The sequence below is a fragment of the Agelaius phoeniceus genome, chromosome 15 (assembly GCF_051311805.1).
Source record: "Agelaius phoeniceus isolate bAgePho1 chromosome 15, bAgePho1.hap1, whole genome shotgun sequence".
Taxonomy (NCBI): domain Eukaryota; kingdom Metazoa; phylum Chordata; class Aves; order Passeriformes; family Icteridae; genus Agelaius; species Agelaius phoeniceus.
The window spans coordinates 10,826,785-10,854,623 of NC_135279.1; the positions used below are offsets into that span (position 1 = coordinate 10,826,785).

At 42.2% G+C, this 27,839-nt stretch overlaps 1 protein-coding gene across 5 annotated transcripts; it reads right to left on the reverse strand.

Annotated features, from left to right (window-relative positions):
* Nucleotides 1-227: 227 nt before the first annotated feature.
* On the reverse strand, nucleotides 228-27,579 carry P4HA2 (prolyl 4-hydroxylase subunit alpha 2). 5 transcript variants are annotated; one of them, XM_054643096.2, is made up of 17 exons: nucleotides 27,510-27,579; nucleotides 26,042-26,152; nucleotides 20,164-20,258; nucleotides 18,401-18,497; nucleotides 17,057-17,208; nucleotides 15,477-15,614; nucleotides 14,398-14,637; nucleotides 12,501-12,712; nucleotides 11,565-11,741; nucleotides 8,049-8,119; nucleotides 7,712-7,811; nucleotides 6,723-6,776; nucleotides 4,292-4,351; nucleotides 4,158-4,223; nucleotides 1,962-2,030; nucleotides 1,461-1,557; nucleotides 228-726 (listed from the first exon to the last, which is right to left on the reverse strand). In XM_054643096.2, exons 3-17 carry the CDS (start codon nucleotides 20,243-20,245, stop codon nucleotides 656-658), a joined length of 1,686 nt encoding a protein of 561 aa, XP_054499071.2. In that variant the 5' UTR covers nucleotides 20,246-20,258; nucleotides 26,042-26,152; nucleotides 27,510-27,579; the 3' UTR covers nucleotides 228-655. The 5 variants fall into 5 exon arrangements, with proteins under 5 accessions (XP_054499071.2, XP_054499068.2, XP_054499070.2 ...); XM_054643093.2 differs by lacking the exon at nucleotides 4,292-4,351; XM_054643095.2 differs by lacking the exon at nucleotides 4,158-4,223.
* Between the last annotated feature and the right edge of the window lie 260 nt (nucleotides 27,580-27,839).

The following is a 27,839-nucleotide window of genomic DNA, read 5'->3' on the forward strand; positions in this document are numbered from 1 at the left end:
GAAGGGCATGACAAAATCCTCCTCCAGTCTACAGAAGTAGATTAAGATTTGCTTGCAAGACATCCTACTGATTTCCATATGTGTTGAGACAGAGCACTGTCCAAAATCATGATTTATTTTCTATAGGAAAAGGGCAACAAGGCAACAGGCCTTCAGAAAAAAAGTAAAAGCCCAGTGTTCCTTAAAACCAAATACTGATGCACCAATCAAGGACTCCAAATAGATAATCACTTTATGGAAAGAACATTTATTTTTGCTTTAAAACTTGTGATCCATAGAAATACAATAAAATCAAAATGTACACAAAACTTCTTTTAAAAAAAAATTTGGTTCAAAGAAATATTTAACATCTGAGGTACAAAAGGCACAAGACCAAGCACCCAAACAAACAGAATTGATCACAGCACTGTTTGCACCACTTCCACAGAGGGAGACTGTAGGGAGGAAGGCAGGGAAAATGTGGAAATAACTGCAACCAAAAGACATGAATGTGTACAATGCCATTTACTGTCTTTCACAGGAGTTACATATTTTATTGTTCTTTTGTAAAGTGCCAGGACTCTGGGAGAAAAAGATGGATCATTTCTTAGAAATGAACTGGAACAAACAACAGTAGAAAAGGAGACAGAAACAAAGGTCTGCAGCAGGCTGGAGTTCAGTCAACCTCTGTTCTCCCACAAGGTCTTAAGAATTCATTTCCTCTTTCATGAAACCATTTGTTTGAAACTGTGAAAACAGGGAACTGGAATTAGTTATCACCATATACCCAGTGTGGATATCATCACAACCTAGATGGATGCTTTAGGTAATCTTTCAGTTTGGGGATCCATGCTTATACTTCTCAACTCACCCAAGGGAAAACACAAAGGAAGATGTAAAAGGCTGGGGAAGAAAGGATCTTCCACAATGCACTATTCTGGAGCCAACACTAACAGAGCAGTGTATTCTGGGGTTGTATCACTGACAGTCAGCATGCTCTGGCACTCCAGGGGCATACCTTGGAGGCTAGGGGATATAGGTATGGGAACAGATGATATGAAGCTTGATAAGCTTTCAGCAGGAAGCAGAAATTCCTGATGTCCAGACACTCCCATTTACCTTACAGGGAGCCCTCATCCCTTTGCAGCTCAAACTATGGGCAGATATTTGTAGGAATAGACCTGATTCTAGCCAAGTGATAATCCAAGTCATTCTGATGCTGATGCAGTACACAAACCCATTGACAGTCTGACACTTTGTGCTTCCATTGACACAAAAACTCACTAGAAAAGCTATAGCTGTACCATGCAGCTGCTTAATACTTCATGAGATCAACAGCAGGAAAATTCATTATAGCCAAATGACTCCAGTGGTTGAAGGAGTACCCAGGTTATTAATGCTTTTTTAAGAGGTCAGTGTATCCCCAGCTTTACATACATGAGCCTTCCTTCAGGATTTGTTTCCAAAGAAGTATTACTTACCCCATTTACACCCTACTAGTACCGGACAAGCTGCGTGTCTTGTTCTATAATCCCCCTCACCACTTCTGAAGAGATTGTACCAAAACACTGCTGTTCCCTGAAAAGTGAGATCAGATCTGGATTAGTCAGAGCCCAGTCAACATAACCAGGTTAAAGTAAGGGGAGGAAGATGCCCATGGATTCAGCTACAGGCAGCTGGAAGCACTTTAACAGGTCACCATCAACAGCACATGAAAAACTCTTAGTCCTGTTCTAGTACAGCCATTTTCAGAGGACAGAGGAATTCTACTGAACACAAGTTTACTTTGTTAAAAACAGCTGTACAGACAAACTGGTCACTTCACACATTACCAGCAAAGGGAGATGCCCTTTTATCTGCAAGATCACTGCAGCTGCAATGAACTGCACTTGTCACATCAGCTGACTTACACAGACTGTGCTGAGGGAGAGCCAGGAAGTGGAGAGAGAAGGAATAAACCCAAACACACAAACAGACTTTACCTTCTTGGGCCATATTGCTGCCCCAAAATCTGGGAAAACGGTAGCTCCTCCAGCTTCTACATCACTCATCTGAGAAAACAAAGTCCACAAACTGTACATTTACAAGGCTTTTTATACAGTTCCACAAACTATAAATGTCCCAAGGCCTGACATTTCCACTTGCACCTCTACAAGCAGCACTGATGAGGAGGGTGCACTTCAACCAGCACAAACTGCAGAAGAAGCAGTACCTGCTGTTGAAGCATTTTATTTCAGCTGAAGGCTTTTGTGCAGATTATGTATATCTGATATGGATTTCCTAGTTCATGTATCCTCTACTTCAAATAGCCACTGGAAGTTGCGTACCTGCAATGTTAATAAGCTAATACTCTAGAACAAGAGAGAGGACTTCAGAGTAAGCTGGATTCAAGAATTTCATTCTACTTTATGATCCAATTAGGAAAACAAGTGTCTGTTAAACCACATATTTCCTCGTAAATTGAAACCATGCCTTTGGAACTCATTTTCATAATTTAGTTTATGCATCTTGGTCAACCACTTCAAAAACTACGCAAGCTATTAGAAAAACCTCTCTTTCTGCACTGTTTCTGTGCTGTTCACCAACAGTCTTATGCAATTTCAAGTGCTTTAGGCAGCTCAAGCTTCAACAGCTACAGCTATGTGACTCTAAAGAAAACCATGGATCTTTATGCTTTGCCCTACTACACTGGAATGAATTTAACGCTATTTTATTCATCAGTAACAATGGATTTGTTGTAAATTCTAGACTTGACTCAAACCCCAAAGTTTCTAGAAATGCTCCCATTAAAAACAGAATGTCTTTCCACTGACATCAGTAAGCTGTGGGTCAGATTCTAATTAAAAGAAAAATTAGTCAGATCCAACTCCCACCAAACTTAAAACTACTTTTAATACACTCCCCAAATCCCCACAATCCCTATTATAACCTGGACTTCTGTTTATAGCAAATGTTGTTACCACTCTGGTGTCCTCCTGCTTGGTACAATAAAAGGGCATCAGATGCCACAGGTGCGCAGGTTTTTGCCCCTTCCAGCTAGAAAGCGTGTGCATGCAGCCTTGCAAGTTAATACACATCTTAGCCACAAAACAACTCTTTTTAGTAAGGCTGGTGGTACATGTATGATGTGCTATGAGTTCTGTGTTGGACAAACAAGGGCAAAGTGCCTTTGACCATGTACAACTGGCAGAGAAGATGTGGATTGTTCCTTCTAAATCAAAGCTCATCCAAAATTCCAAGGACCAAACAAAATAAAGATTGACTCAATTTAAAATTTCTTTGCAGCAGAATATTTCACAGTTACCCATCTTACTCCAATTCTTGTTTTGAAGATTATATGCCTCCCCACTATACCAAGTTGAATGGTATAGTGTTTCTGATTCTGTTTTGAGCTGCAGTTCACTCTCAAAATATGATGTCAGCCAACAAATTTAAAATTCTGTGATAAAAATATTTAAACTATATCACTAAAATCTTAAACACAGAACATGAGGTGATCCTAAAGATATAGTGGGTACAGGTTGATAGATAAAATAGTGTCAGAAGACTACTGTGAAAACAAAGCCACTTTTCCCAGTGGCAGCTGTTTAGGATTCCAGTGTACATGGTCTGTGGGCTGCATAATGCATGCAACTAATGAGTCTTTCAAATCTGCACTGTAACCTAGTTGCACCAAGTTCATCAGCTCTGCCTGCCTTTGTTTGTTGAAGCAGCACCTGTGCTGAGCAACTGAGCAACTCTGGCTTTGCCACACAGCTGAGGAAGAGGATCACAGACCACAACATCACGTGCTGTCAAACAGTGGTGGAAAAATATGACTGTCTCACATTAAGTGGCTGCTAGTCAAGTTCTCCAAAAGCATACCACATGAGTACCACACATATTTCCCTCTCAGAATTAAGCCAAAGTCTCCTTTCTCCCACGGAATCCACTTAGGTAAAAGATTCCATAGCAGAGTGACTGAAAGGAGAAGATGGGTCCTAAATTTAAATTTTCTGCTCTGACATTAAGTACCACCAAAATTCTATCAATTCAGATGGGACAGCACCTGATGCTTGCAGGAATAATGAAATTCCTACTGCCAGATGCCAGGGAATCTCAACAAATAATCAACTGCACAAGCTGTAAAAAGATGCTGCTGAAGTTACACTCAATGCATAAAGGATCATCATACTTACATAGTTTAAAAAAGTGGCCACACGATTTCCAGTCCCTAACCGCTTGAAAGCATCTGGCTCATCTTTCTATAAAATTAAATGAGAATAACTGCAAATTTCCAGCTCACAGCCAGCAGACAGACAGAGGTACTTACATAGTTAAGAAACGTCGCTAGCCTATTTCCTTCCGATTTGAGTGTGCTGTCAAAGGGTCGCTGCAACAGACAACAACTTTAACCCAGGTTCCCAACAGGCTCTCACCAGAGCTACCCACGTGCAGCTCTGCAGAGATCCTCAAGCCCAATTTAAAGACTGGAACAGGAAGGGGACAAGTGATACAGGGCAATGTTAAAGCCATCACAAGTTGCAGCCAGGGTGCACAGCTGCATGCACAGAGCACTTGGATGTGACAAGGAGAAGTTGCACTGAACAGTTCTGGAGGGAGAATAGAAGCAATGCTCTCAGGGCCTGTGGCACAGATGTTATCCAAGCAAGGTCAACAACAGGCCATTATTGTTCTGGGCACTGATCCAAAGTCAACAACTGACATGAATACAAAAAATTAATCTTCAGTGGGCTTTAGATAACAGTCTTGTAAATGTAACAACTCAAAGAAATACTGTCATGAGAAGAGCAAATGCATGTTTTGACAGCAGACAAAACTATAGAGTAGTTTCAGGTGGTTGCCTGTCTAGGACTAAAGACCACATCAAAAAGATCAAATTGTCTTTAGTCTGTAAAAAACATTGAGTTTCATTTATTGAAGTTGAGATCACACTGGTGCCAGTGTAGAAGCAGAAAGAACATCTAGAATACCAGTGTCTTTCCTTCAAAAAAAATGAAATTAGAAATTTATTTACATTGCTAATAGTCAGGAAGTCATTCCAGTCAGGAGACATCAAGCTGCATTTTTACACACAAAAGCAGTAATGCTCAACATTTAAAGAAAACAATAAATCAGTATTGAAAAAGACAAACAGCAGGGAAAACCACAGTGACCATGTCTAAGATGTTGTAGTTCAACCTGCTTGAAGCATGTTTTAATGAACAAGTGGTCTTTCCTGAAATGTGTTCATAAAGACCCCAAGACTTGCATATGCAAATCCAATCCAAAAAAGCCAACACAAGAACACTGAGATACAGAGAATTCCCTGGTTACTGCTATTGCCGTGAAACCCAGGTCCAACAATGAATTTCTGAACTTCAACAGCAAAAATCTAACTTGAACAACCAATAAAATCTCCAAGTTGTAATAGGCAGCTATTGAAGTGCCTCTATTTGAGAACTGTGAGGGAATAAAAAGCTTCAAGGCTGATCAGAAGCTGGGGAGACACAGCAGCACCTCTATTTCAACACCAAGTCTGTAATCCACAGAGAGCCTGCAGGACCAGACCCGACTGTGGCAACCTCTGCAAGTGCCTTGCCTCAGCTGACAAATGCAGCCAAGGTTATGTTCCAAGTGGAGCTCTGCTCCAGCTCCTAATCCAAAAGTAAAGTCCACAGTGGCCAATTTGATGCCTGAGGTCCTTGAGTTCAAAGGATTTGAAGAGAATTTAAGAACACTTGCTCAACTCAGGAAACTAAGCAGACTTGAAGTTAAGAGGAAAATTCTCGTAATGGGTCAAAGCTAATGAATACAAACTTCCATAGTGTTAAAACTTGGAATTTTTTTTATTTTTTAAACAGTGCTAAGTTGGGAGGCTTCAATTCTGCACTCAATTATTGGGTTGTATACTCTGGCTGCAGCAATCCCTCCTACCAGGTAAAACCACTGGGACAATCTGAATTATGCCAGATCCCACTGAAATACCACAGAAACCAAGGCATCACATGGATTTTATATTTGAAGTTAACAGTCACCACAGCTCTTCAGTATGCTTAGCACATCCATGAACTTGTTGAGGGTCATTATTAACAATCTGCTCTTCTTTTCTCCCACAGCAAACCAGAGCTGTTCTTTGCCAGGCAGAGCCCTCTAGTGCCTCGTGAAGACCCAGCACTAGCACCTGTGCATGCAACCTGTGCTGGAGCACTGCCCTCAAAACCAACCCAGGGAACTCTTGTCAGACCCCAGTGCTGCAGCCACTCTCAGGGGTCTGCCAGAAGGGCTGTACAACCCATGAGGATTTCCATAATGTTTACTTTTCAGGAGGAAGGTGGAAGGATATCTCCTCAGTCAGCTCCTGCAAAATGCTTTAAGGCACCCAGCAAAGCAGGGTTTGGACAACATCACTGAACTCAGAAGCCTAATGGAACAGGGCAGACTCATAACCCAGGGCTTGCAGACCTCAGTTTACAAATAAAACAATGCAAAGAGCACATTCAAGTGCTGCATGACTGTTTTAGAGTCTCTGTACTGTGTAAGGAATCAAGGTCCCAAAGGCAAGCAGGGAGATTTGTTCATTATTTTCTTGAACTTTCAGCATCAGAGAAGGCAGTGCAAAGGCTTTTCAGAATTCATAATTCATCCATGCAACAGGGCTACATATTAAATGCTTTAACAGAAAACACCTTCAAAAGTTATCTCAGACCAAACTGTTCCCTCCTCCCCACCCCCTTAAGAAGTAATTGCAAATGTGATCTTACCCTAGAAAAATCAAAGTGTGGCTCGTACTGCCCTCCCATTCCATAGTTGGCAACCTACAGCATGGAAGAAGGAAGCACATAAATATGTATTGAACTGCAAGTGACTGCTGCAGACCAGCACTTGCTCTCAGAAATCCAAAGCAGGCTCTGAGAAACAGCACTTTGTGGCAAGATGATTATCTACAGTACACTGAATTTATTTTTAGACTGCCGGAACTGAGGTACACAGATGAGAAACAACTTGAGTGCTTTTTCCCTTTTGTAGCTTGAGGGTTTGTACTTATCACTACAACAGCTTGTTTAACATTCAGCAGCAATAGTTTCACCACATCTTTTCTTCCTTCCTCTGAAGGAAAGGCAGATCAAAGTATGCAACTCCCTGTGAGTTCAGCCTAGGGGACAGAACTGGACTCTGTGCCACTCATGTATGATCTGTTACATGCAAATGCCTCTCCAGTTTCACAGAAAATTAACTTAAAAGCACCTCTTCACTTATTTTATAATCACATAACATGCTTTAGTGACTCTGAGGCTGTACTTAATGTGTCTCCCAGACCACTACACAATTACCTGGTTTCTATGGATAGCCTGAAATCAAGAGTATTTCTATCAAGCTCTGAAACAGGAATTCAAGGAGCATGGAGGAAGAGAAACAGTGAATAGACTAACATACAGCTATTCTGGCAGTGCTGTACTACTGGCACTCTTCTTCCCAACAGCCATCCAAAGAGCAGAATTCATATCAGACTATTGCAAAAAATATTTGAGTCTTAGAAACATTGAACTAGGACAGAAAATAAGCTTTTGCAGACTTAAAAAATAAGCAGCAGGCATTTCCCTCAGAACAAACTGATAAATGTCAGATTCCTGCATATATTGCTTTGGTATCTCCACCCTTCTCTGCCTGGCAAACACAGGGAAAACATCTGTCTGCACCAGAGCACCCTAACCAGCAGCTAATTCCCCCAGGATGAAGCCAGTGCACCAACCTGCAAGAGCTCAGCTGTTTTCACTGTTAACCCTGTGATCTGCTGCATTCGCTGGTTCACCTTGGCCACAACAGGATCATCATCCTCCTCCAACCACGAGCTGTGGGAAGGACAGCACCACATTATTTTACAATACCAATCACCTCATCACACTTCCCAAGGCAGAAGGATTCTCCTGCCCTTTCCTTCGTCAGATGGCTAAAAGAGCCATTTTCCATGCATTTGTTGGGGAAGCTCTGGTTACATGCAAAGCAGTTCAGGTTTTCAGACACAGGAGGTAGCAAACAACAGCTGTTGAGCACAAAAACCTTAAAGCTCAGCCCTTCCCTCTGCTTACCTCTTGGATACCCTGTAGCTGGCCACTGTAAGGACACCGGTTTTGGGATCACGTACTGTGGCTCGTGCCAGCTGTGACAAAACAAATCCCAAGGGGGAAGAAACACATCAGCTACAGGATAGAAAATTTCTCACATCTTACCAAAAACAACACATGATTTCTCCAACTTCAGTAACTCACTGGATGAAAGAGCTTCAACCTGGAATATGATCTGATTTCATGCTAGAACAACACATGTAGAAACACAGCTACAATCCATCACCTGCATCTGATCCTGGAAAAAGTCTGATAGACTGCACAAGCCATGATATTGATTAAATCCATGATTTGCTTGCTGAACAGGTTTTGAAGGAACTTTTTTTGAACAGCTGGAGTCAATATTAGCAAGAAGGAACAACAACAAAAGTTAACAACATATGAAGTCCAAGTTCCTAGCAAAGAGAAAATCATTGGATAGTCCATGAATTTAATCAGCCTGCTCCTCATATGGACTAAAACCCCAACCTCATTCTCAGATGTAAAATAACAAGTGAAAACTTTTACAGAACTAGTTACAAACTATGGGACAAGCAAATCCCCAGTAGTAGAAAACTCCCAAATATAACTCTCAACATTTCCATGCTCAAATTTTCCAGCTGAGAGATGCCTGGAACATCTAGCTCTGATGAAGGTAACTCTACAAAAGCACAGCACACCTAGACATTTTAAACAGTGAGTATCATCACCTGTAGGCCATATGACCAGATCTGTAGGGAAAAAAAATGGAACTTGGCAAAAGTGACAGTTTGCTGTGGTGTCAGAGTGACAGATGACTGCTTACAATACACCAGCTCACTTTGGTTTTATTCTTGCAGCTGAGAACAAGAACTGGGATACTCTTTTCTTTGACTGTAAACTCAGACCACATTTAAATTTAACTCCTGCTAACCACACACACTCTAAATCATACCTCTTTTCTTCCACTTAATTATAGGTCATAGAAGGCCTTTTTATTTGCCTCTTCTTCAGGGAATGCAGTCATTATTTCCTTCATTTTTCCTCAAGTAAGTCTCCAGCCAGCTTTACACTCCTTGTCAGCTGTCTTGTCCCTATACAAGAGTTCTTGGCACAGCTGTTGCTGTAATTCTGACTCACTGTTATTTTGTTCCAGATTTTGCCTGTATAAATTATAACAGAAGAGCCAGACTGACTGAATGTTGTTCTTCACTGGTACAGTGAAGCATAGCTTTGGGGATATATATTTTGCTCCCCAGACTTTTCATTCTGCTGCCATTTTCAAGCTTGTACATGCTTGCTTGATTTCTGCACCTAGTATATGATATAAATAAATCAGAACTCAAGCCTGACTGCTTTGATATAATTTCCTATCTCTGACAGGAAGGTTTCTTCATTTAAGACACACGATCTACGTCTCAGCTGGTACAAGCAACTGATAAATGTGAGGCTTCCTCTCTCAGGGTGGAGAAATCAGCCTTGTAACAGGCTTTTGCTTTCAGAAATCATAACACCCTTCATTGGTCAGAAGCTTCACTGACTGTTTCAGAGTCTGTTTAGTTTAGCAAACTCTGTTATTATTTCCTTCTGAAATTCTGCACTGCTGAAAGCCTGTAGCATGAGCTCAGATATCCATGCCTGCCCACTTCATGCCATATTCTTGCCTGTTCAGACACTCCTGGCTTGCAGGTAACATTAAGAATTTCGGGAATATGGTTCTCATACTGTGATGGACCTGCCTCAATGCTATCCACATCAACAGAGCTAAGAACTTTTTTGACCCCCTCCAGCCAGTTCTGATGGATTGCCTGAAAAGCTGGATCTACTTTTTGGAAGTGGAATAACAGTGATTGCATTTTGCAAAACAAGCATAAAAAGCAACTCAACTGCAGCTACTCCCAATCACATACAGATGTTCTTTCTCTACAGAAAGTATTGGCAAGTGTAAACTGCAGATAATGTTTAAGTGCTTGGACTCAAAAGTAAAATTGTCTTACAAATGCATTTTAAAATAAAGTGGTCACCCCTTTCTGAGCCTAAAATAAAATAGCACTTCACAGTTCTGTCTGAAAGCTTCCATGATTCCTAACTAAAATTTCCAGGCTAAAATTAAGCTGTACTTATTAAGGACCATCTCACTACAGGACTTGCATTTTCCATTCTTTCAGAAGTACTGCAGAATTTAAAGTTATTCCTAGAACTGAGGTTTAGAAAAAACAACTCATAAGGAAATGGTTCCTTTTTAAAAATTGACAATTTTTATCTGAATCTTAAGGCTATAATATTTACCTACTCTTCTAGGGACTGACTGCAGTTCTACACTACACAGATTACATGAAAAATTCCTCTAACATTAGTAATATATGCAAAATTCAGAGACCAAGCATTAAGACTTTCCATAAAACTCTGAATAAAAAATAGCAGTCTTTAGACAGTGCTTTTATTTGATAAAATAGATGAAGTGATATGCTCTATGTGAATACTTCCATTTTATCTGAAGCTCTTGAAGTTTTCTACTATGATGTAATAGGAAAAATTCTCCATTTAAGGAGGTGAGATTCTTCACTGAGACAGAAGTGTTCAGCCAACACTTCCCTAGCTGGCTGGTAGTCATAGAGGACCAGCTTCACAAACATCACAAATTATTAATGATCTGGGGAAGCATCAGTTTCTCAAGCTGTTTCAAACTATTTATGCTTACATTTAGAAATACTTACAGAAGGGTAAGTCTTCACTGGAATTTTAGTACCATATTTCATATGGTAGCCTGAAGAGTATTAAAATGAACCATTCCTCTATAAGCAAAGATTTGTTCAGCTTCACATTTTGCTCAGAGCTGACAGAAAAAGTATGGGGGTGTCTACTACTATCACACTGCCATACTACTTTTTGCCAGAAAGGTGACAGAAAATTCCACCTCCAGAAAAAACATAATTACTAGCTTTGCATGAGGTAGCTGCCTTTTTTATTGTGTGCAGAGTCACCAGAACTCATATCATGAGTAACAAGAAATATCTATGGTTTAGAACAGAAGCAGTGGATTCCAGGATACACAAACAAACAAAAAAAACCCCACCAACAATCCCAAACCTCTAGGTATTATTCTACACAACTTACATTTTTCTCTTTCCACTTCTCTTGAGATTCAGGGTTTTTAAATTTCATTTAAGTTTGGCTCCAGTTCAAAAGGCAGATTCAAGACATATTGCACACCTACTCCCATCATTTTAAGTCTGCCATTTATCTTTTCAAGTCTAGTCTCTAATTTCTTAAAGCTTTCTAAGCCATTTACTGAGAACTTTGCATAATTAAGTGCAACAATGCATAAGTACCTTTGGGAGCCTGGGCTTTATGGTCCTACATCACCAGGCAGTTTCAAAATCATTCCCTTTAGGCCCACAGCTGCAGTGTATCATCTGTAGTACAACACCAGATCTTTCAAATCCTTTGCTTAGTCCTTGCTAATAGACACTGAAGCATGGAATTGGCAACTATTGGTGAGATGGAAAAAGGGAAACTTACCCTTGGCTTAGCTAGTTGTTTAATCTTCTCAATTTCTTCATCAGACATGACATCATAGTATCTCACAATATGAGGACTGTCCCATTCATCCTCTTCTTTAAAGGGAGCTATCAGCAGATGAGGGTTTCTGTTTCCATCGTGGTACCTACAAAACAGCCTTTTTTGTCTTCGAGGTGTCTGAAACAAAATGCCAAACAAAGCATTGTTTGCTCAAACACTTTTCTTGAACTTCAAACAGGTAAGGCAAGAAGATGAGCTTCATTCCACAGACATTGTAAAAGCCATCAGGTGACCAGAAGATACAAGAGGTAAACAAGAGTGATTCTGCAATTCACTGCAATTAAAAAAAGATATCCTGCTCCAAATACCACTGAGCAGCATCTGAAATACTAATCTTTAGGGGAATTAAACCATAATAGGTTTCAGATTAAGAACTACACAAGCAATGAGCAGTAAAAAGAAGTCTGGTTTTCAAAATTAAGACTAGACAGATGAAATAAATTGGTTCTTTTCCCTGGACTAAGAATTGAAGCGATATTTGTTGAGAGGTACTGGAAATCACTTGGTCAAAACAGTCACTCCAGAAGAACATGTCTAAGATGCAAAAGGGAAGGAATAATGTAATTCCCTGAGTGTGGCAAAGCATAATCAGCTCTCAGGGGAAAAAGCCCTGTATGGCTGACTTTGAAAAAGCTGAGTAGACAGACTGAGGAGAATCAATTTTCAACAGCCCTTAAGAGGTACAGCTAAGAGTTGTTTGTGTGTAACAGCTGAAGACTGAGAAGCCAAGATATAAGATACAAATCTCAGCCTGGACAGAAACAAACTTAAATTTTTCTTAAAAAAAGAGCTTCACAGAAGGAAAAACAACATGTTCCACCAAGGTTGACCACCCTTATGCAAAGGCAGCATAGGCAGGAAATTGTTGTCTCTTACCATTTTCACCCCTTCACCTCGGCAAAGGGCCTCATAGATATCACGCTCTGGCAAGTAGTCAAGAGGCCTCTCATAGGCTCCACTTTGCACCACAGCTTCTGTGGTTGTCACAGTCTTGTTTATTAAATTTTCTTTCTCCTTCTCCTCTCTTTCCTTCTCCAGCAGCTTCTCAAAGTACCGCAGATTACTGCCTGCTCTTTCATGAGTGCTGTCTTCATTGAGAGAAAACCAGACAGAAATGGTGATTTTTGCAAACTGTTAGGACAAACAAGTCCCTGTATCAAGACAGCAACAATTCTTATCTCCCTAAAGCATTATCAGGCAAACAAAGGCATTGGCTTCAGTCTGCACTGAAAATCCACACTGGGAAGCTTCTGTCTTTGCAAAGGAGAACTGCACTAAGGATACAAAAGAATCCTTTCTGGAAGAACCCATCATAAAACTTGTATTCCAATAAAAAGAATACAAGTTTTTGTTCTTCACATTCCTCCTTTTCTCTCAACTTTTCTGACCAGTTCCACCCAAGATGAGCAGACCACCAGAGCTCATGAGCAGGGACCAAGGTAGCCCACTTGCTGTACCCCTCCTTTCCACCATGCTGCTCACCCACACTGCACAGGCACACTTTAGCCAAGTCCTGTGGTGGAGTCCAGCCACAGTCTTCAGTCCAAAAGACTTCTCTCAGGTTGGGAAGCTCTGAGCCCACCTACAGCACCCATCTGTAGCTCTACCAGGATTATATGGGAGGGAGCCTGGATCACTAGCATCTTTGGACATACTAGTGATTTATTAATGATGTTGGTAAGAATCAATTATCATCATCAATAGACCTTTATCCCAGATAACTAAGAAGGAAAAATTCCTTGTTCATCTGTGTTTCAGGATGCTACTACCTACAACAGATTCTTTCCTTTCTGGCCTTCCCAGCTTTACTGTGTTTATCTCATGGAACCAACCCAAAAACTCACTCCAGTCACCACTCATTAGAACACAGGGTAATAGTGGCCAGACAGGGAAGCTGAGCCCAGAGCAGAGGAAGCTGCTGCTTTCAGAAGGGACTGCCAACTGTGTTCCACTGTTTGCTGCTGATAAGGATTTGCATTCTGCTATCAGTGCTAAACCCCTAGAGCTAGATTAAATGCATATTCATATTCTTGTAAATTTAATTTAAGAATTCTAGTTCTGCGGAAATTAGACTAATAAGTATTTTGCAATAGGAAGGCTTCACCCACTCTCAGGATGCTGCTAATATCTAAACTAGCAACCAGAGTTCATTAAAAACCCCATCAAATACCTAACACAGGTAATGTTAACTCTAAAGGAAGAGGACAGACCTTTCCACTGCAGGAAGTAGGCAAAGCTGGATAGGAAGCTTATTTGCTTACTCAAGGGAAAACTAAAAACAGTTCAGAAATAAAAAGAGGTTTTAAGCAACTCAGATTGTTCTGAATATTCAGAAATAAATACTGTAAGATCTCAGGCAAAGTATTCCAGCATCCATGAGTACCTGCACTGAGGAATAAAGAGGTACAAGTAAAGTCAGTAGGGCTTTACAGAAGGTGCAGCACTGCCTATATCTGTGGTAGCCTTGATCTCCACTTGAGACAAGCAAGGCTTTAGCCACTGCCAAACATCTCAGTACCCTCCAGCAAAGCACACAGGCAGTGAGCACAGTCAGACACACCAGGGCCTTGGGTAACAACAGCATGGACCATAAGACAGCTTGTTAAAGATATTTCATATATAAATAGACTTTTTTCCAGGACCCACATTTATTATAAGTGATCTGTCAGGATATCCTTTCCAGTCAGCTCACCAATGTGGATGGGCCATGACTGCTCTCAGCTCTGCTGCTGGCAGCACTTCCTTGCTAAAGTAACGTGGTCTTTGCTCTTACCGAGGGATATCAGGCGCCTGGTGAGCTCCATGGCTCTGTGCAAGTCCCCAAACTGGAAAACAGCATAGCTGAGATAATCTAGGATTTCTACTTTGGTGACTGTTGTATCCTCCCCCTCATCATGCTGTTTTAAAGCCTGCTCCATCCAGAGCACAGTGTGGTAATAGTCCCCATCGTTGTAGGCTGTCTTCCCCATGCCAAAGCAGTCACCAACTGTCAGGGAGGATCTGTATTTTGTTCCTAAAAACAAAAAGATAGTGTTCAGCAATCCACACAAGCACCTTTGCCTTAAATACATGGGACACGTTGAGAAGTATCTGTAAATACACACTTTTATCATCCAAAAATGTTTCTAAGAAGCAATGCTTTGACAATATTTTAAGTTCAGTACTAAAGTGATCACCATCAGAATTAAAGAATAAACTGCCTTAATTTTATTCTAATTCATTCCTTTGGAAACAAAGAGAAGTTTAACAGAAGTTACAGTGGTAAGCTATTGTGTTTTCTGTTGTAGACAAAGGAAGAGCAGACTAACATTGTAACAGATTGCACCTAACCTACAGATTAACACTGGTAGATGATCAGAGAAGCCTGACTACCTGCACAGCCAGCTTGTTTCTCTTGATATAAATCTGTATTTGTACATAAGCAAGCTGATGTTGGTTTAAACAAACTACGTGTCCAGTTGAGTTGACTGCACTGATTTCCAGTTGCTCCAGCTCAGAAGATGCACAGGTAGGACTTAAAATTTAGTTAATTATTAATGGCTAGTAACACTTACAACAAATAAAAATATTGTGTCAGCTCATTTACCCACACACCAATGAAGCCTATTCAGTTAGTAAACACCATGTTGGTACCCACCATAACCTGTTTCAGTAGGTGTCTCATCAGCAGCAGCAAAAACAAACATTAATCAGGACTCAGCTAATAATCAGACATCCTAGTATCTCTTGAAATTTTCTGAAACATCTGTAGCAAAACCAGGTAATCCTCATTTTATAAAGGACTTTAGGAGAGAGTTTGAGGATGTTACCACTTCCTTCCTGTTAAAGCCAAGGAGACCTTGGTGCACTGACCTGGCAAGTTCCCTCGAGAAAGGGTTTCAGGATCCAGTTTATAGGTGTCCTGCAGGCGCATCAGAGCCTTCGCCGCTCCGGTCTCATCTTCTTCAGTTGGAAAAAACTGACGCTGGATTGTAAGATTTGCAATAAAGCCTTTGCAGTAAAAGGGCAAGATGTTACTTCCAGAGCTTGAATAAGTATCAGTACAAGATTGACACAGAAGAGGAAACATCTGCTCTGGCTTGAGAATTACGTTTCAAATAACCCAGATTTAAAGCCTCTTATTAGGCTCAAAAGTTATAAACACATTGTTTTCTGTCCCTTTACAAGAAATACAGCTCATGAGTAAAAAAAATAAATAATAAATATCTAAACTCAATTTCCTTGTGCCACAAAATTACAATGTGAATCTAATGATCTTCACTGTCCTCTAACGTCTCTCTGACATGAAAACTTAACAGCTTTCATCATATCTCCTGCAATACCCATAGAGACAACTGATTTCAGGTTGTAGTACTAAACAATGATCTCCAACTCAGTATTCCAACCTCTAAAGCCACAAGAGCTTTTCAAGTCTCAGTTCCAGGGACAGAGACCCTGATCCAAGATCCCCTCACTAGCATAGGGCCTTACTCAGTGAGAGAATTAAACCTGACAAGTAAACCAGGTGATACTCAGAAATAAAATTAAATGCACTGAGTAAACATGTCAGGGTTACACAGCAGGTTGGTTGGGCAGAAGAGGAAGCCATCAACTGAAGGAAAACAGCCCAACCATTTCTAATCATACAGAAAGCCAAACTGGAAAAAGAAACCTTTAGAAAAAATTAGTGACAGACGTATTCAATAGACTTGAGTATTTTATTTCCATTTAGGATAACTATTCCAAAAGGCAATAAAAGCCTTGTCTGGAAAAAACTTTCAAGTACCTAGACTTTAACATATGCAGAGTAGAAAGGGAAACCATGTGGTGTTCTGCCTGAAAAACACAACCACCTCTTCCTCATTTTCCAAGAGTCCAGTAAAAATAAACCTCCGCTTAAAAAAAGGTATGCAAGCAAACTCAGGCAGACACTTGAAAAAATGATTAAAGGATTAGTACTGGAAGCATTTGATTTAGAAGGATAGGTTTAGAGATAGCAATCATATGTTATCCTGGTTTTGACAAACTACAGCATCTGCCAACTCTAATGCTGGGGCTGATACAGGTATCCCCACCAGTTCAATATGGGACTCATTTTGATTCTTAATCTTATTCTCTGATCAACATGGTCAAAAAACAGTGATCAGCAAGAGAAGCAACAGACTGGGAAAGCAAATGAAGCAGTTTATATACAAGAGAACAATAGCACTCATCAGTTACCAGCACAGCTTTAAGTACTTCCCATTCTCCCTTTTTCCCCAAATAAAACAGTTTGAGTCTTGACTAAGGCGTGTTAAGTTGCAAGTTTCACCCACTTGGGTAATCAGTACACACAAGTCAAGTCCTTAGCTGCTTTTTAAACAAACTTGGCAATAATATTTAAACCACAGCCAAGCTTGTGGTTTTCTGGACACAAGGCTGCCTCCTGACAGCAGTCCCCTGTAACTCCTTACCATTTGTTGTGTCCTGAAGAACCAGGTTTTCCAATTCCAGCCAGTCAGTATTCAAACGCTTGACAAGCTTGTATGCATTCACAGGGTGTGCCAAATACCCTTCTGGATCAGAGGCTGATTTGCTGGTCAGTACATCCATCTTTTCAGCCCAGCTGGAATGAGAAGTGTGCACATGATTAAATAAGGAAGACGTGCATTCATAAATTGTTCTCGGGCATTTATGAATGCACATCTTCCTTCCTAAATCATTCAAATTACACATCTAGATCAAATTATTGCTGTTTTTACTGTCAAAACTGGCTTTCAGCCTTTCAAGTTCACAAGGATAAAGTGAAGTTTTTTTTGATTACAATAGTCTCTTTCAGAGGGAAAGTATTTCCCTGTTTAGTATTTTAAACCTAACTTGAGCAGGCATGCATCTCAGTTGTAACAAGCCTTAAAAATACCAGTTTATTCATAGATTGAACAGATATTCTCTTTACCAATACTTGAAAAGGATATTGCTTTGCCTCCAAATGGCAGCTTTTCAAGAAAAGAACATTTTGTGTCTATGTGACCAGAATTCCTACCATTCCACTACTCCATAACTCTATTCTCATCCTACACTCCCAAAGGAAGGTCAGATTGACACATACAGCCTTGAGCTGAGAAGTTTTTTGGAAAGCACAACTCCTCCTAGAGGCACTTGGCTCCTCTGAACCTGGCCCTCATGTAGCCTATCCTCCTGTCACACCCTAGTATATATTGCTTTTGGCTAGGAGCATTAACAATCTTCCTACATGACACAAAGTATAGGCTCTCAGCAAGAGCCTTTCAAGTGATCCAAGCAATCAGCCAACATCAGAGATGTGCTGCAGCCAGGCTGGCACCTGAAGAGAACAGGGCAGGAGAACTGGCCCTGAGGGCAAGGCCAACACAGAAGGGAACCCAGAGACTTGGTGAATGCCACTGGCACACTTGGCTCCTGTAAGCAGGGCTGATAGCATGAAACAACAAGCAGCACAGAGCACTGGCACACAGAGGCATTCAGCTCTCACGACAAGACTGGCATGACTGATGTGTCCTCTCTGCAGGAGTCCTGTCATGGTACAAGGACAGGGCAAAGTGGGGAGATCCCACCACAGCACCATTTCTAAAGAAGCAAATTCTAAAGGATATCTGAAGCAGGGACCTTTGTAGGTTAATGGGAACAAATTAAACCAAGTTAGTACCTATCCTCTCCCTGCGATTATCTACTGAGGAAATACCAACAAGATATAGCATCAAAGAGTGGTGACAAAGGTAGGGTGTGATTGAACACAAATGAGCCATTTTGTCACCCTTCATCACACAAATCTCCCCTACCTTTTAATCTGAGAGAGCTTTTTCTCCTCTGCTCGGATATATTCCTGTAAAGACTGTACCAAGTCCTTCTCCGCATAAATCAGGTCTGTCATTTGACCTAAAAAGAGTAGGAGCAAATATTCATCAGGTCTAAAAAAGTAACAATTCCCAAGTGCACACAAAACAAACCTTAAATGCTCAAGGGCTATTAAAACCATCACAAACAACAGACAAATTAAGGATGTGCACTTCAATGCCTGCACCACAAAAGCTATCAGACACACAGGTCTGGCATTCAAATGCTTCAAGGGGCTTTTAAAGTCCCAGCTTCAACAGTTCATGCAGTTTTGCTCTGACTCTGAATTACTTTTAGTACTACAAGTGCAAGCAAGACAATTAAGAAAGATTTGACACTCCTACAGCTATGGAGACAAAGCAACAAAAGATCCAAATTGTTGCCAAAGCATCTGTTCTACATATAGACACAGATTAGGTCACTCTTACAAATTACTAGTGTAACCACTAACATCATTTAAAGTTACAGCTTTACAATATGGGTAACCATGGAAATAGCCTAACATTACACAGAGAGGAATTTCAGACTAATGTTCATAGACTCACACACACACTCTCCTGATTAGCATTAGTGGAAGTTGCTAACATATCAGTCCTAATTGCTATGACAAACTTGGCTTTTCAAAGCCCAAATTGAAAGAACATTATTAGATTCATAAATGCAACCACAGCTCCAGCATTCCAAAGTAATTATGAATGAGGCATGATTAAGCAGATAGAAGGAGCAGGATGTGCTATTTTCAGAGTTAGCAAAGGTTCAGAAATAGGTAAGTGTAAAGAGATGGTGATCCTTTGTGGAAGCTTTGTATAAAATGCTACTTAACTTAGAAAAATCAGAAGCAAATAGTACACATGCAGTTAAATATTGTTGAGCCAGCCACAGGGCACGTGAGGAGCTTGGCAGCAGGACTGGCTGAGCAGTTCCACACAGTGGTGCAGAACAACCCACCAGGAGCTCTGAGCTTTGCCATTCAGAACCAGCTCCACTGACTCAAAGAACATTCTGGAGAACAGCCAGTGGCAGTTAATCAGCCTCTAATGCCCTTATGGAGGGCAAGTCCCCAAACTGCTCAACAGGAAAATGTTAGAGCAATTAACAGCAGAAAACTCAGTTTGTGCTCATTTGAAGCTCTACCACAATCATACATGATTGGATCCTATTAGAACACAGGAACTAAATTGTGATAAAAAACAAATTATTTTACAGATTTATTACAATGCAAATTCTTTAGGATTTAGTCAGGCCTAGCAAAACACACAATGTAAGGGAGTTACTGATTTTTCCTTCTGACACCTAACTTCAGCTTTTTGAGAAGACAGGACATTTTGGCTGCTGGGGAAAAATAAAAACTTCACATATTTACCACTTTAACTATTTTCATAACTCAAATTCAAGAGACTAAGCTTTCTAGAATAAGGTGGTGTGTTCTGTTTAAAATGACAACAGATGCACAAATCCTAATAGAACACAGAGCCCATCTTATTTTACTGACAGAGGCCCCAGAGAAACTTGAATCATGTTGGTCAGTGTTCCAAGACAACCAACTGCAAACAAATTGCACTGATGCTGCAGAAGAGCAGCTTTTCCTAATAGAGACAGTGCTGGCCAGGGCCACATGAAGAAAACCATATGCCTCAGATGATAACTTTAGCAGTTCTGGCAATCACAGTAACCACATCACAACATCATGCACTGGTTCTTTCCACACCTATGGAGGTGAAGAACTCTGCCTCTGCGTGCCAGGTCAGGAAAACACAAGGGAAGAACATCAACTGCAGCCAGGGCTTCATCTTCCAGAGATACCTGTTAAAAATTAAAAGGAAAAGAAGGAAAGAAAATAATTAACCTATTTGTGAGAAACAAGCCAAAGCATTAACCTTTATCTTCAGTCATTTTAACCTCATGAAAATTATTTAGACACTGAATTTTAATTTTTAAAGCTTGAAAAAACTCTTCTTCAACCATAGGAGCTGTTACTTAACAGCATCAAATGCTATCTTGCATACTCTTTGGGATTTACATGGAAGACACTAGAAAGCCCATATGAGAAAAGGGAAACTATATATACATATTGTCCACTGAGACAGTGAGAAAAAGCTTTTTGCAAGAGCAGTTCAGCACCTTCCATGTCAGACATAACTAGAGCTGGAAAATATGAGACCCACAAATTATATTCCAATAATAATAATAGAAGTCTAAATTAAATGGGTTTATAGCATTCTATAAAACTCAGTTATTTAAAAACTGTCTAGAAACACAAATATTGAGAAAGCCAAATAAAGAAATAGAACATTTTGTAGTGTAGAAGTGGCAGCAACGGTTGGAAAAGTTAGAAGTGAAATTTCCAGTTCTCCTTATTCAAGATGCATTATCTCAGCATACTGGCCTCTGGGCACAGCCCTTATAACTTCTGGATTTCAAAGGCTGTGCCAGTTTAGAAACCCAGCCCCAGAGATGGATGTTGAAAGCAGATTGTTCCACTTCCAAAAGCACAGCCTGAGGGTATGGGAGGAAAGCCAGTCTGAGCAGATGGGTCAAGTGAAGCCAGGGATGCAAGGGGCACACAGAAGAGCCTCCTGGGAGCTCTGATCACCAGAACACCTTCTCCAGGGGCTTTGTGAGGAGCACTGCACTGGGATCACCCACAGCTCACTCCAGAGCTGCCTGCCCACCAAGCAGGATCAGGCACCAGTGCCAGCCTCGTGTAGGAGCACTGCTGCTCAAACTGGAGCTCCTGGCACACCCCTGCACAGTGTCACAAGAGAGGTGACAACTCTCCACCTCAGCTCAGGAAGCAGTTATTACTTTCCTGCTCAATGTAACTGGGCAAACTGGTGGCTCAAAATTACCACGTGTGACCCAGTAACTTCAAATACAGTAAAAATGCAACTACTGGGGGCAAAATGGAATCAACCTGAGAAAGGGGAATGGACGGGAAAAAATGAAAGAAAATTACATGGAGTGTCCTGAAATTTCAAGCAATGCAGCAAATAGGAAGGACTCAAGATAATTCTGCAATAACTCTAACTTGTTCCCTTGGGCTCCACACATCTGCCTCCAAAAGATGAAATACCCACAAGACAAAAGATGAAAAATGGATACTTCTTTCTTTCAAGCCCACAGCACAACTGAAACTCTCACCCTCAGCTGGGCTCACCAGTGCCACAGAAAGCAGGACCAAATACATCCTCAGCAACACCACCACCACTAAAAACATTAGGAATAGCTCTGTCCTCTGTTGTGTATTATCACAAGGCAAGATGATTATTTTTAAATTATTCTTTTGATTGCTTTACAAGACTACACAAGGAATCAGAATCATTTACCACAACAGTTTGCAAGCATGAGTAAGCAGGAAAACGTCTCACAGTATCATAAAAAGTCTTCTCCCTTCCCTCTTTTGTTTCTCACCCTCCTGCAAACCACATATTCCCAAAGTGCTTGTTTAAGTTAGTTAAGAACCAGTACATGGGTAATCTGAGAAATGAATAAAGCTGAGTGAATGGTGCCATGCAGAGGTCTGCCAACATTTCAAGCCACAGTAAGCGATGCAGCAGAAAGCACAGCAAGTCAAGTGCACTTGGGAAGTACATTAATTTGGATATATTGAGCCTCATCTGTCCAGCTGAATAGTCTGCCATCAGTTAATGGAGTGGTTTTTTGGATGCATATCATAAAGCCTGGGAGAACAATTACAAGTGAATATTCCAGTTAAAACAACTCTACACTCTCCTGCACCTCCTCACCATGTTCTCTCATGGCTGAGGAAATCTGCCAAGAAGCACTACAGCTACCAGCTTGTCTTTATAGCAGGTCTGCAACAGCTTTACCATCCTCCTCAGTTTTACTTGAGTCAATAAACAGAGACCACAGTAAAAAGAGAAAGCAGCTCTTGCTCAAACAAGCAGGACACCTGGCTGCAGGGTTGGCAGATTGTTTGTACATTCTTTTGACAGCTGTTACTGGGAAAACCAGCACAAATAATGAATTACAGGAGGCTGAATAACCACAGTCTTGGCTGGCAGGAGCGTGTGTGCACAGCAACACGTACGTGTGCCCACCCCACTGGGCTGAAAGGAGGGCAAGAGGGGCAGAAGGGGCATGAGCAGCTCATGCCTCAATAAAGGAGACCAATGTTTGTAAAGCAATGTGTTTTATTCAAACAGAAATGCCAAACACAAGCCTTTGTAGAACAAATACTGCCCACATTTCTGGCTTTTCTTTTGTGGGTTTTGGGTTTTCTTACTTTACAGTATAAGACATCAGTGAATCATTACTCCTATGGAAAGAGTGCTGTCAGGCCCAGAGAACACTGGCAGGAGGAAAAAAGTCCTAGACAAAATACACAAGGATGGAATTTTTCTCCACAGGTTAGACTGAATTCTTTATTAAATAAGCTTTCTGCAAACCTCATAATCAACAAGATATAAAAATAGAGACCTGACCTATTAAAGGGGAATTGCTTGCATATCTACCATGGTTCCCAGTTTCTCTTTCACTCTGAATTCCATATCCAGTCACAGGGAACACAGGCCAAAAGGGAGCACTTTTTTCAGGTCAGAAGAGGAAACAAATACCTATTACATCCAGTGCCTTTAGGACTCAACTTCTGATCACACTGATATGCTATGGTCACCCTTATTCACCATAGTACAAGAGAACTCCACTTGCCTGACAGCCTAACTAAAAACAGGGACAAAAAAAGCAAGTCCTTCATCTAGCTCCAAATTTGCATAGACTTCTCATGCAGGAAAATTAAATTAAGCGGAACCAACATAAAACCAGTCTGTACAACATAAAGAATACAAGTCATAGCCTTTATTGAGGTAAATTAGACCAGAGTGTTACTTGTACTCATATGTTAACACTTTTTGATCACATGAACTCCAGAAAAAAAAACAAACTAAACCATGTCCTTCCACTCCTCAGTTAAAGGTGGCAGCACTCCCTCTGCTTATGGGGCTTCTTTAGGGGAGGAGGGGAACTGGGGTGCAATCTAACTGCTCCAAACTGCTACCAGCAAAGTCACCTCTTCTTCCAAAGACTGGGTGGGGGAAATTTTTTTCAGTGCACACAGGAATGGTTTCTTCTAAGTCATTAAGGCAGAGTATTGCTCTCTGCTTACAGACCCAGAACCTGCTGCAGAGGAATAAAGCTTGTGAGACAAAGTATCATAACCAGATACTGTCAACATCTGATTAAGATACCATTTTTCTGAACTACTGGAATACAACATGCAAGCTGATGACACAAGGAAGGGTTACAGCCCATCTCCTCTTCTGTGCTTGTCTGTGCTGTTAAAGACACCTGGGAAATCACTCAGAGCAGCTCCTTCCATTTAAGTACCATGGTGAAATCCAACAAGCAAATCACTAATTCAAGATCACCTCAGGCCACTGATGAGCTTTTGGCACATGTCACCATCATATTTTCTGAAAAAATCCCCTTGCACGGGATTTTTCTCCTGGGAAGCTGAAAAGCCTCAGAGAAAAAGGAAAACAATACAACCTCATTTGCTTCTCCTGTGTTTTGCTGCTTTGGAATGTGGCTTGCACATTGTTTACCAACAGGTGCATGTTTCATGTGAATTGTTTTTACTTAATGACCAATCACAGTCCAGCTGTGTCAGGGCTCTGAAGAGAGGCCCAAGTTTTCATTACTATCTTTGTAGCCTTCTGGCTGTATCCTCTCTCTATTCTTCAGTACAGTTTTCATATAGTATTCTTTAATATAATAGCATAAAATAATAAATTAGCCTTCTAAGAGCATGGAGTCTGATTCATCATCCCACCCTTCACAGGGGACCCCAGAAAACACCACAGGTGCACACAAAGTTGAGGCTCTGAAGTTCTGTCCATCCTCAAACAGCAGTTTGAGGTTGGACTGTTGGATGAGACACAACACTCTGGGGCTCCTCCAAAGGCCACTGTTTTCCACCCTATGACCTTGCTTTCAGACACACTGAACTGGGGCTGCAGATGGCTTCATCCCTCTCCCCTCCACAAGCAATGGAGCTGCAAAAGGAGGCATTAAGCTGCTGTCAGTACTGATGGCTGTAAATAAGGTTCATGATATCTAAGTGGAAAATGGTACAAACCAAAAACCTGCAAGGCTGCTTACTTATTAAGAGCCAAAAGATAGGCTTAATTATAAACAGATTTTCATGATGATGCCAAGGAGGAGCCTCTCTCAATAGCAACCAAGAAAGGCAGCCACAAAACCATTCACTTGTAGCAGTATTTCAAGTCTTGCAGATTTGCCCAGCACATGATAGCAGCTATAAAACATTTTAAAAGTTATTATTTAATAAGGAAAGAAAACCTATACCATTGGCTGAAGACTTTGAACCAAGTAATTCAAAGCTGAAATTCATTATCCACATGAACTCAGATGCACCAGTGTTCAACCCAGCCCCTTCCTCCAGAGCACACTTGTTTTACTGCTTGAAGCAGCTTATGCCAACATCACTGCCTTTCTTTACAAAGCATTTTAATATGCATCTAAAACCAATTATAATTACCTAGCAAAACCAGCAATGTGATTGCCTTGTGCTTCTCAAGGCAGGCCAAAAGAAAATGAGGAAAAGCTGTTTATTTGCAAGCATTAACAAGGACACAGGACAATCATGCAAAACTGCTGGCACTTCTTTTAACATAAAATAAATTATAACCACCTTAGAAGCCATAATCACCCTGATTAGCTCCCAGTATTTTTTTCAAGCCATAACAAAACATTTCTTCCACACTCCAGCAGAGAGCAAAACTGATGCAAAGTCTAAGGCACAGCAAATCCACTTCAATCTTACTCTGCAAGCTCTGCCTTTATAAAGCAACCTGGAGTCAAATCCCACAGTGTTGGTGAAGACAAAAAGACTCTGGGCTTTTTCCACTACAGCTTATTTTTTTAGCATGAATATCTAGACTGCATTTTACTGTGCAAAGGCCGTAACTTTGGTATATCACCATACTTAACATAACTTGAAATAACTTAACATTTGCCATATAAAGCATTAAAAGTATCTTCCTGTTCAGAAATAAGAGGAGTTATTTTCATATTAAAAGGTCTGCTGTCAGTGAACTGTTTCTTTCAGTTCAATTTAATTAAAATCAGGCATTATCTCAGAGGTTGATCCTATTCTAACATCCCCCTAGAACATGCCTGCTTCCACACTCCATGTTCTCACATCTCTGACATATAGAAAACCATGCACAAAAATCAGAACTAGTCATAGGAAAAATATCTATGTTTACAGCTTGCTTCTTTGGAAGTTTGCCAATGCACACAGCATGGAAATTATAAACAGATTGGATTCCTGACTTAAACCTCCAGTGAAAAATTTCTTATGCTTACTGGTAAAACCTGCTCCCTCTGCTGTTACTCTCTTTGAAGTGTATAATTCCTGCACTGCCTCCAAAAGTATGATTAGTCACATTAAAAAATTGAATCCCAAGAAATTATGGCATTAGCAAGAGGCCACATTCTTGTCTGTTAGTGTCCCAGCACTGCCAATTTACCATTGCAGAATAACGTTCTGCTTGTGAAATGTGAATGGCAGTTACTGATTGCTATATATATTCACAACATACCTGTGGGATTACTTCCAAGTCCTTAATGCCAGAAAGATGAAATATTACCCTGGTAAAGATGGCCACAGCAGCCTTCCAGCTCCACTCCAGCCTCAAAGAGCACCTATGAAACTAAAGAGCAAGAGGTTTTGTTACAAAAATGTCTTCTGGGGAACACTACTTTAATACTGAGGAAAAGGGACGATTATTAGCTGGAAACACCAAACATCACAAAGTCAGACAGTCCCAAAAATAGCCTTTATTTACATATCCTCTCTCCTCCTGGCTTCCAGGTTACAAGGACGTTCTTTGCTTCCTGAAATTAAATTACTCCTGTCTAGTCAAAGGCATGTTTTGCCATCTTACGACATGCCAAGCTGCTGTGCCCCAGCTGAGCTGTGGTAACACTTAAGTAATGCCTTCAGTTTTCCCCAGCTGCTCTCCCGTGCCTTTGCACAGCCTTTTCCACCGAGGCTTCAGTCGCTGCATCGCACAGGTCACACACAGCTGCCTGTGCTCTCCTGGCTTGTCCCCAGCTCAGCTGCACAACTATGTAGGGACACACTTTTTTTTTTTTTTTGTAAACAAAGCTCAGAGTAAAACAAAATGAGACGTGAGCAGAACAAGTGTGGTTTGAACACCTCTATGAAGCTTAAGCCATGGCTTGCTCTGTGTGAGCCTGTGGCAGGCAGGGAACTCGCACAGCCAGCTAACGCAGCTGGCAAAGTCAGCTGGCGGTGATTTAACCGGGAATGCCAGTCCTATCAAACCCAAACAGCGCCGAGAAGGGCAACAAGCTCTTCCACTGTTTTTGCGATGACAGCTCTAACACGCTTACAGAGACGCGTGATGTTTTGCGGTACCGCCGTCCCCCCGAGCCCGGCCCGCGGGGACCGCCGGCCCCAGCAGCGGAGCGAGGATCCCGGAGAGGATTGAACCGCGTCTCGCCAGGGCTGAGCCGCCTGCGAAGCGCTCGGACCGCGCTCAGGGCTCCGGCAGCGGGACCCCCGCCAGTCCCGGGGAGCTGCGGCAGCGGGCACAGCGTGCGGCGGGCTCCGGCCGTACCTGTGCCCTCAGCGCGGGCTCCGGCCGTACCTGTGCCCTCAGCGCGGGCTCCGGCCGTACCTGTGCCCTCAGCAGGGGCTCCAGCCGTACCTGTGCCCTCAGCAGGGGCTCCAGCCGTACCTGGGTCCCCAGCCCTGCCCCGCTCGCCTCAGCGCGGGCTCCGGCCGTACCTGTGCCCTCAGCAGGGGCTCCAGCCGTACCTGTGTCCCCAGCCCTGCCCCGCTCGCCTCAGCGCGGGCTCCGGCCGTACCTGTGCCCTCAGCAGGGGCTCCAGCCGTACCTGTGTCCCCAGCCCTGCCCCGCTCGCCTCAGCGCGGGCTCCGGCCGTACCTGTGCCCTCAGCCCCGCTTGCTCGCCCCGACCCCGCTCGCCGTCCGGCCGCCGCTCCCGCCGCCCGTTCTAGAAGCGCCCCAGCCCCGCTCACCGCGCGGCCGCCGCTCCCGCCGCCCGTTCTAGAAGCGCCCCGGCCCTTCCAGCCCCACCTCCCGCCGGCCCCGCCCCTCTCGGACCGCCCCCGATGCCCGAAGCCCCGCCCCCCGCCGTAATGCCGCGAGTAGCGGCGCCCCGGCCCCGCCGCCCGGGCTGTGCCCGGCTCTCGCAGCGGCTGTTCCGCGGCGCAGAGCGGATCCAGAGGGACCCCAAACACCCCCGTAGCCCCTGCTCCGTCCCTGGAGCAGCCGGTCTGGCTCTGGACGAGCTCCCTGCAGGCCGGCGGCAGCTCTGGCGCTGCTCTCAGTACCGCCGAGCCAGCGCG

Coding starts and splice junctions, on each gene's coding strand:
- P4HA2 (XM_054643096.2), bottom strand. CDS start 20,245: ATGAAGCCCTGGCTGCAGTTGATGTTCTTCCCTTGTGTTTTCCTGACC. Junction 8,120..11,564: donor AACAACTAGCTAAGCCAAGG/GTAAGTTTCCCT, acceptor GTTTTGTCACAG/CTGGCACGAGCCACAGTACG. Junction 2,031..4,157: donor TGGCCACTTTTTTAAACTAT/GTAAGTATGATG, acceptor TTGTTTTCTCAG/ATGAGTGATGTAGAAGCTGG.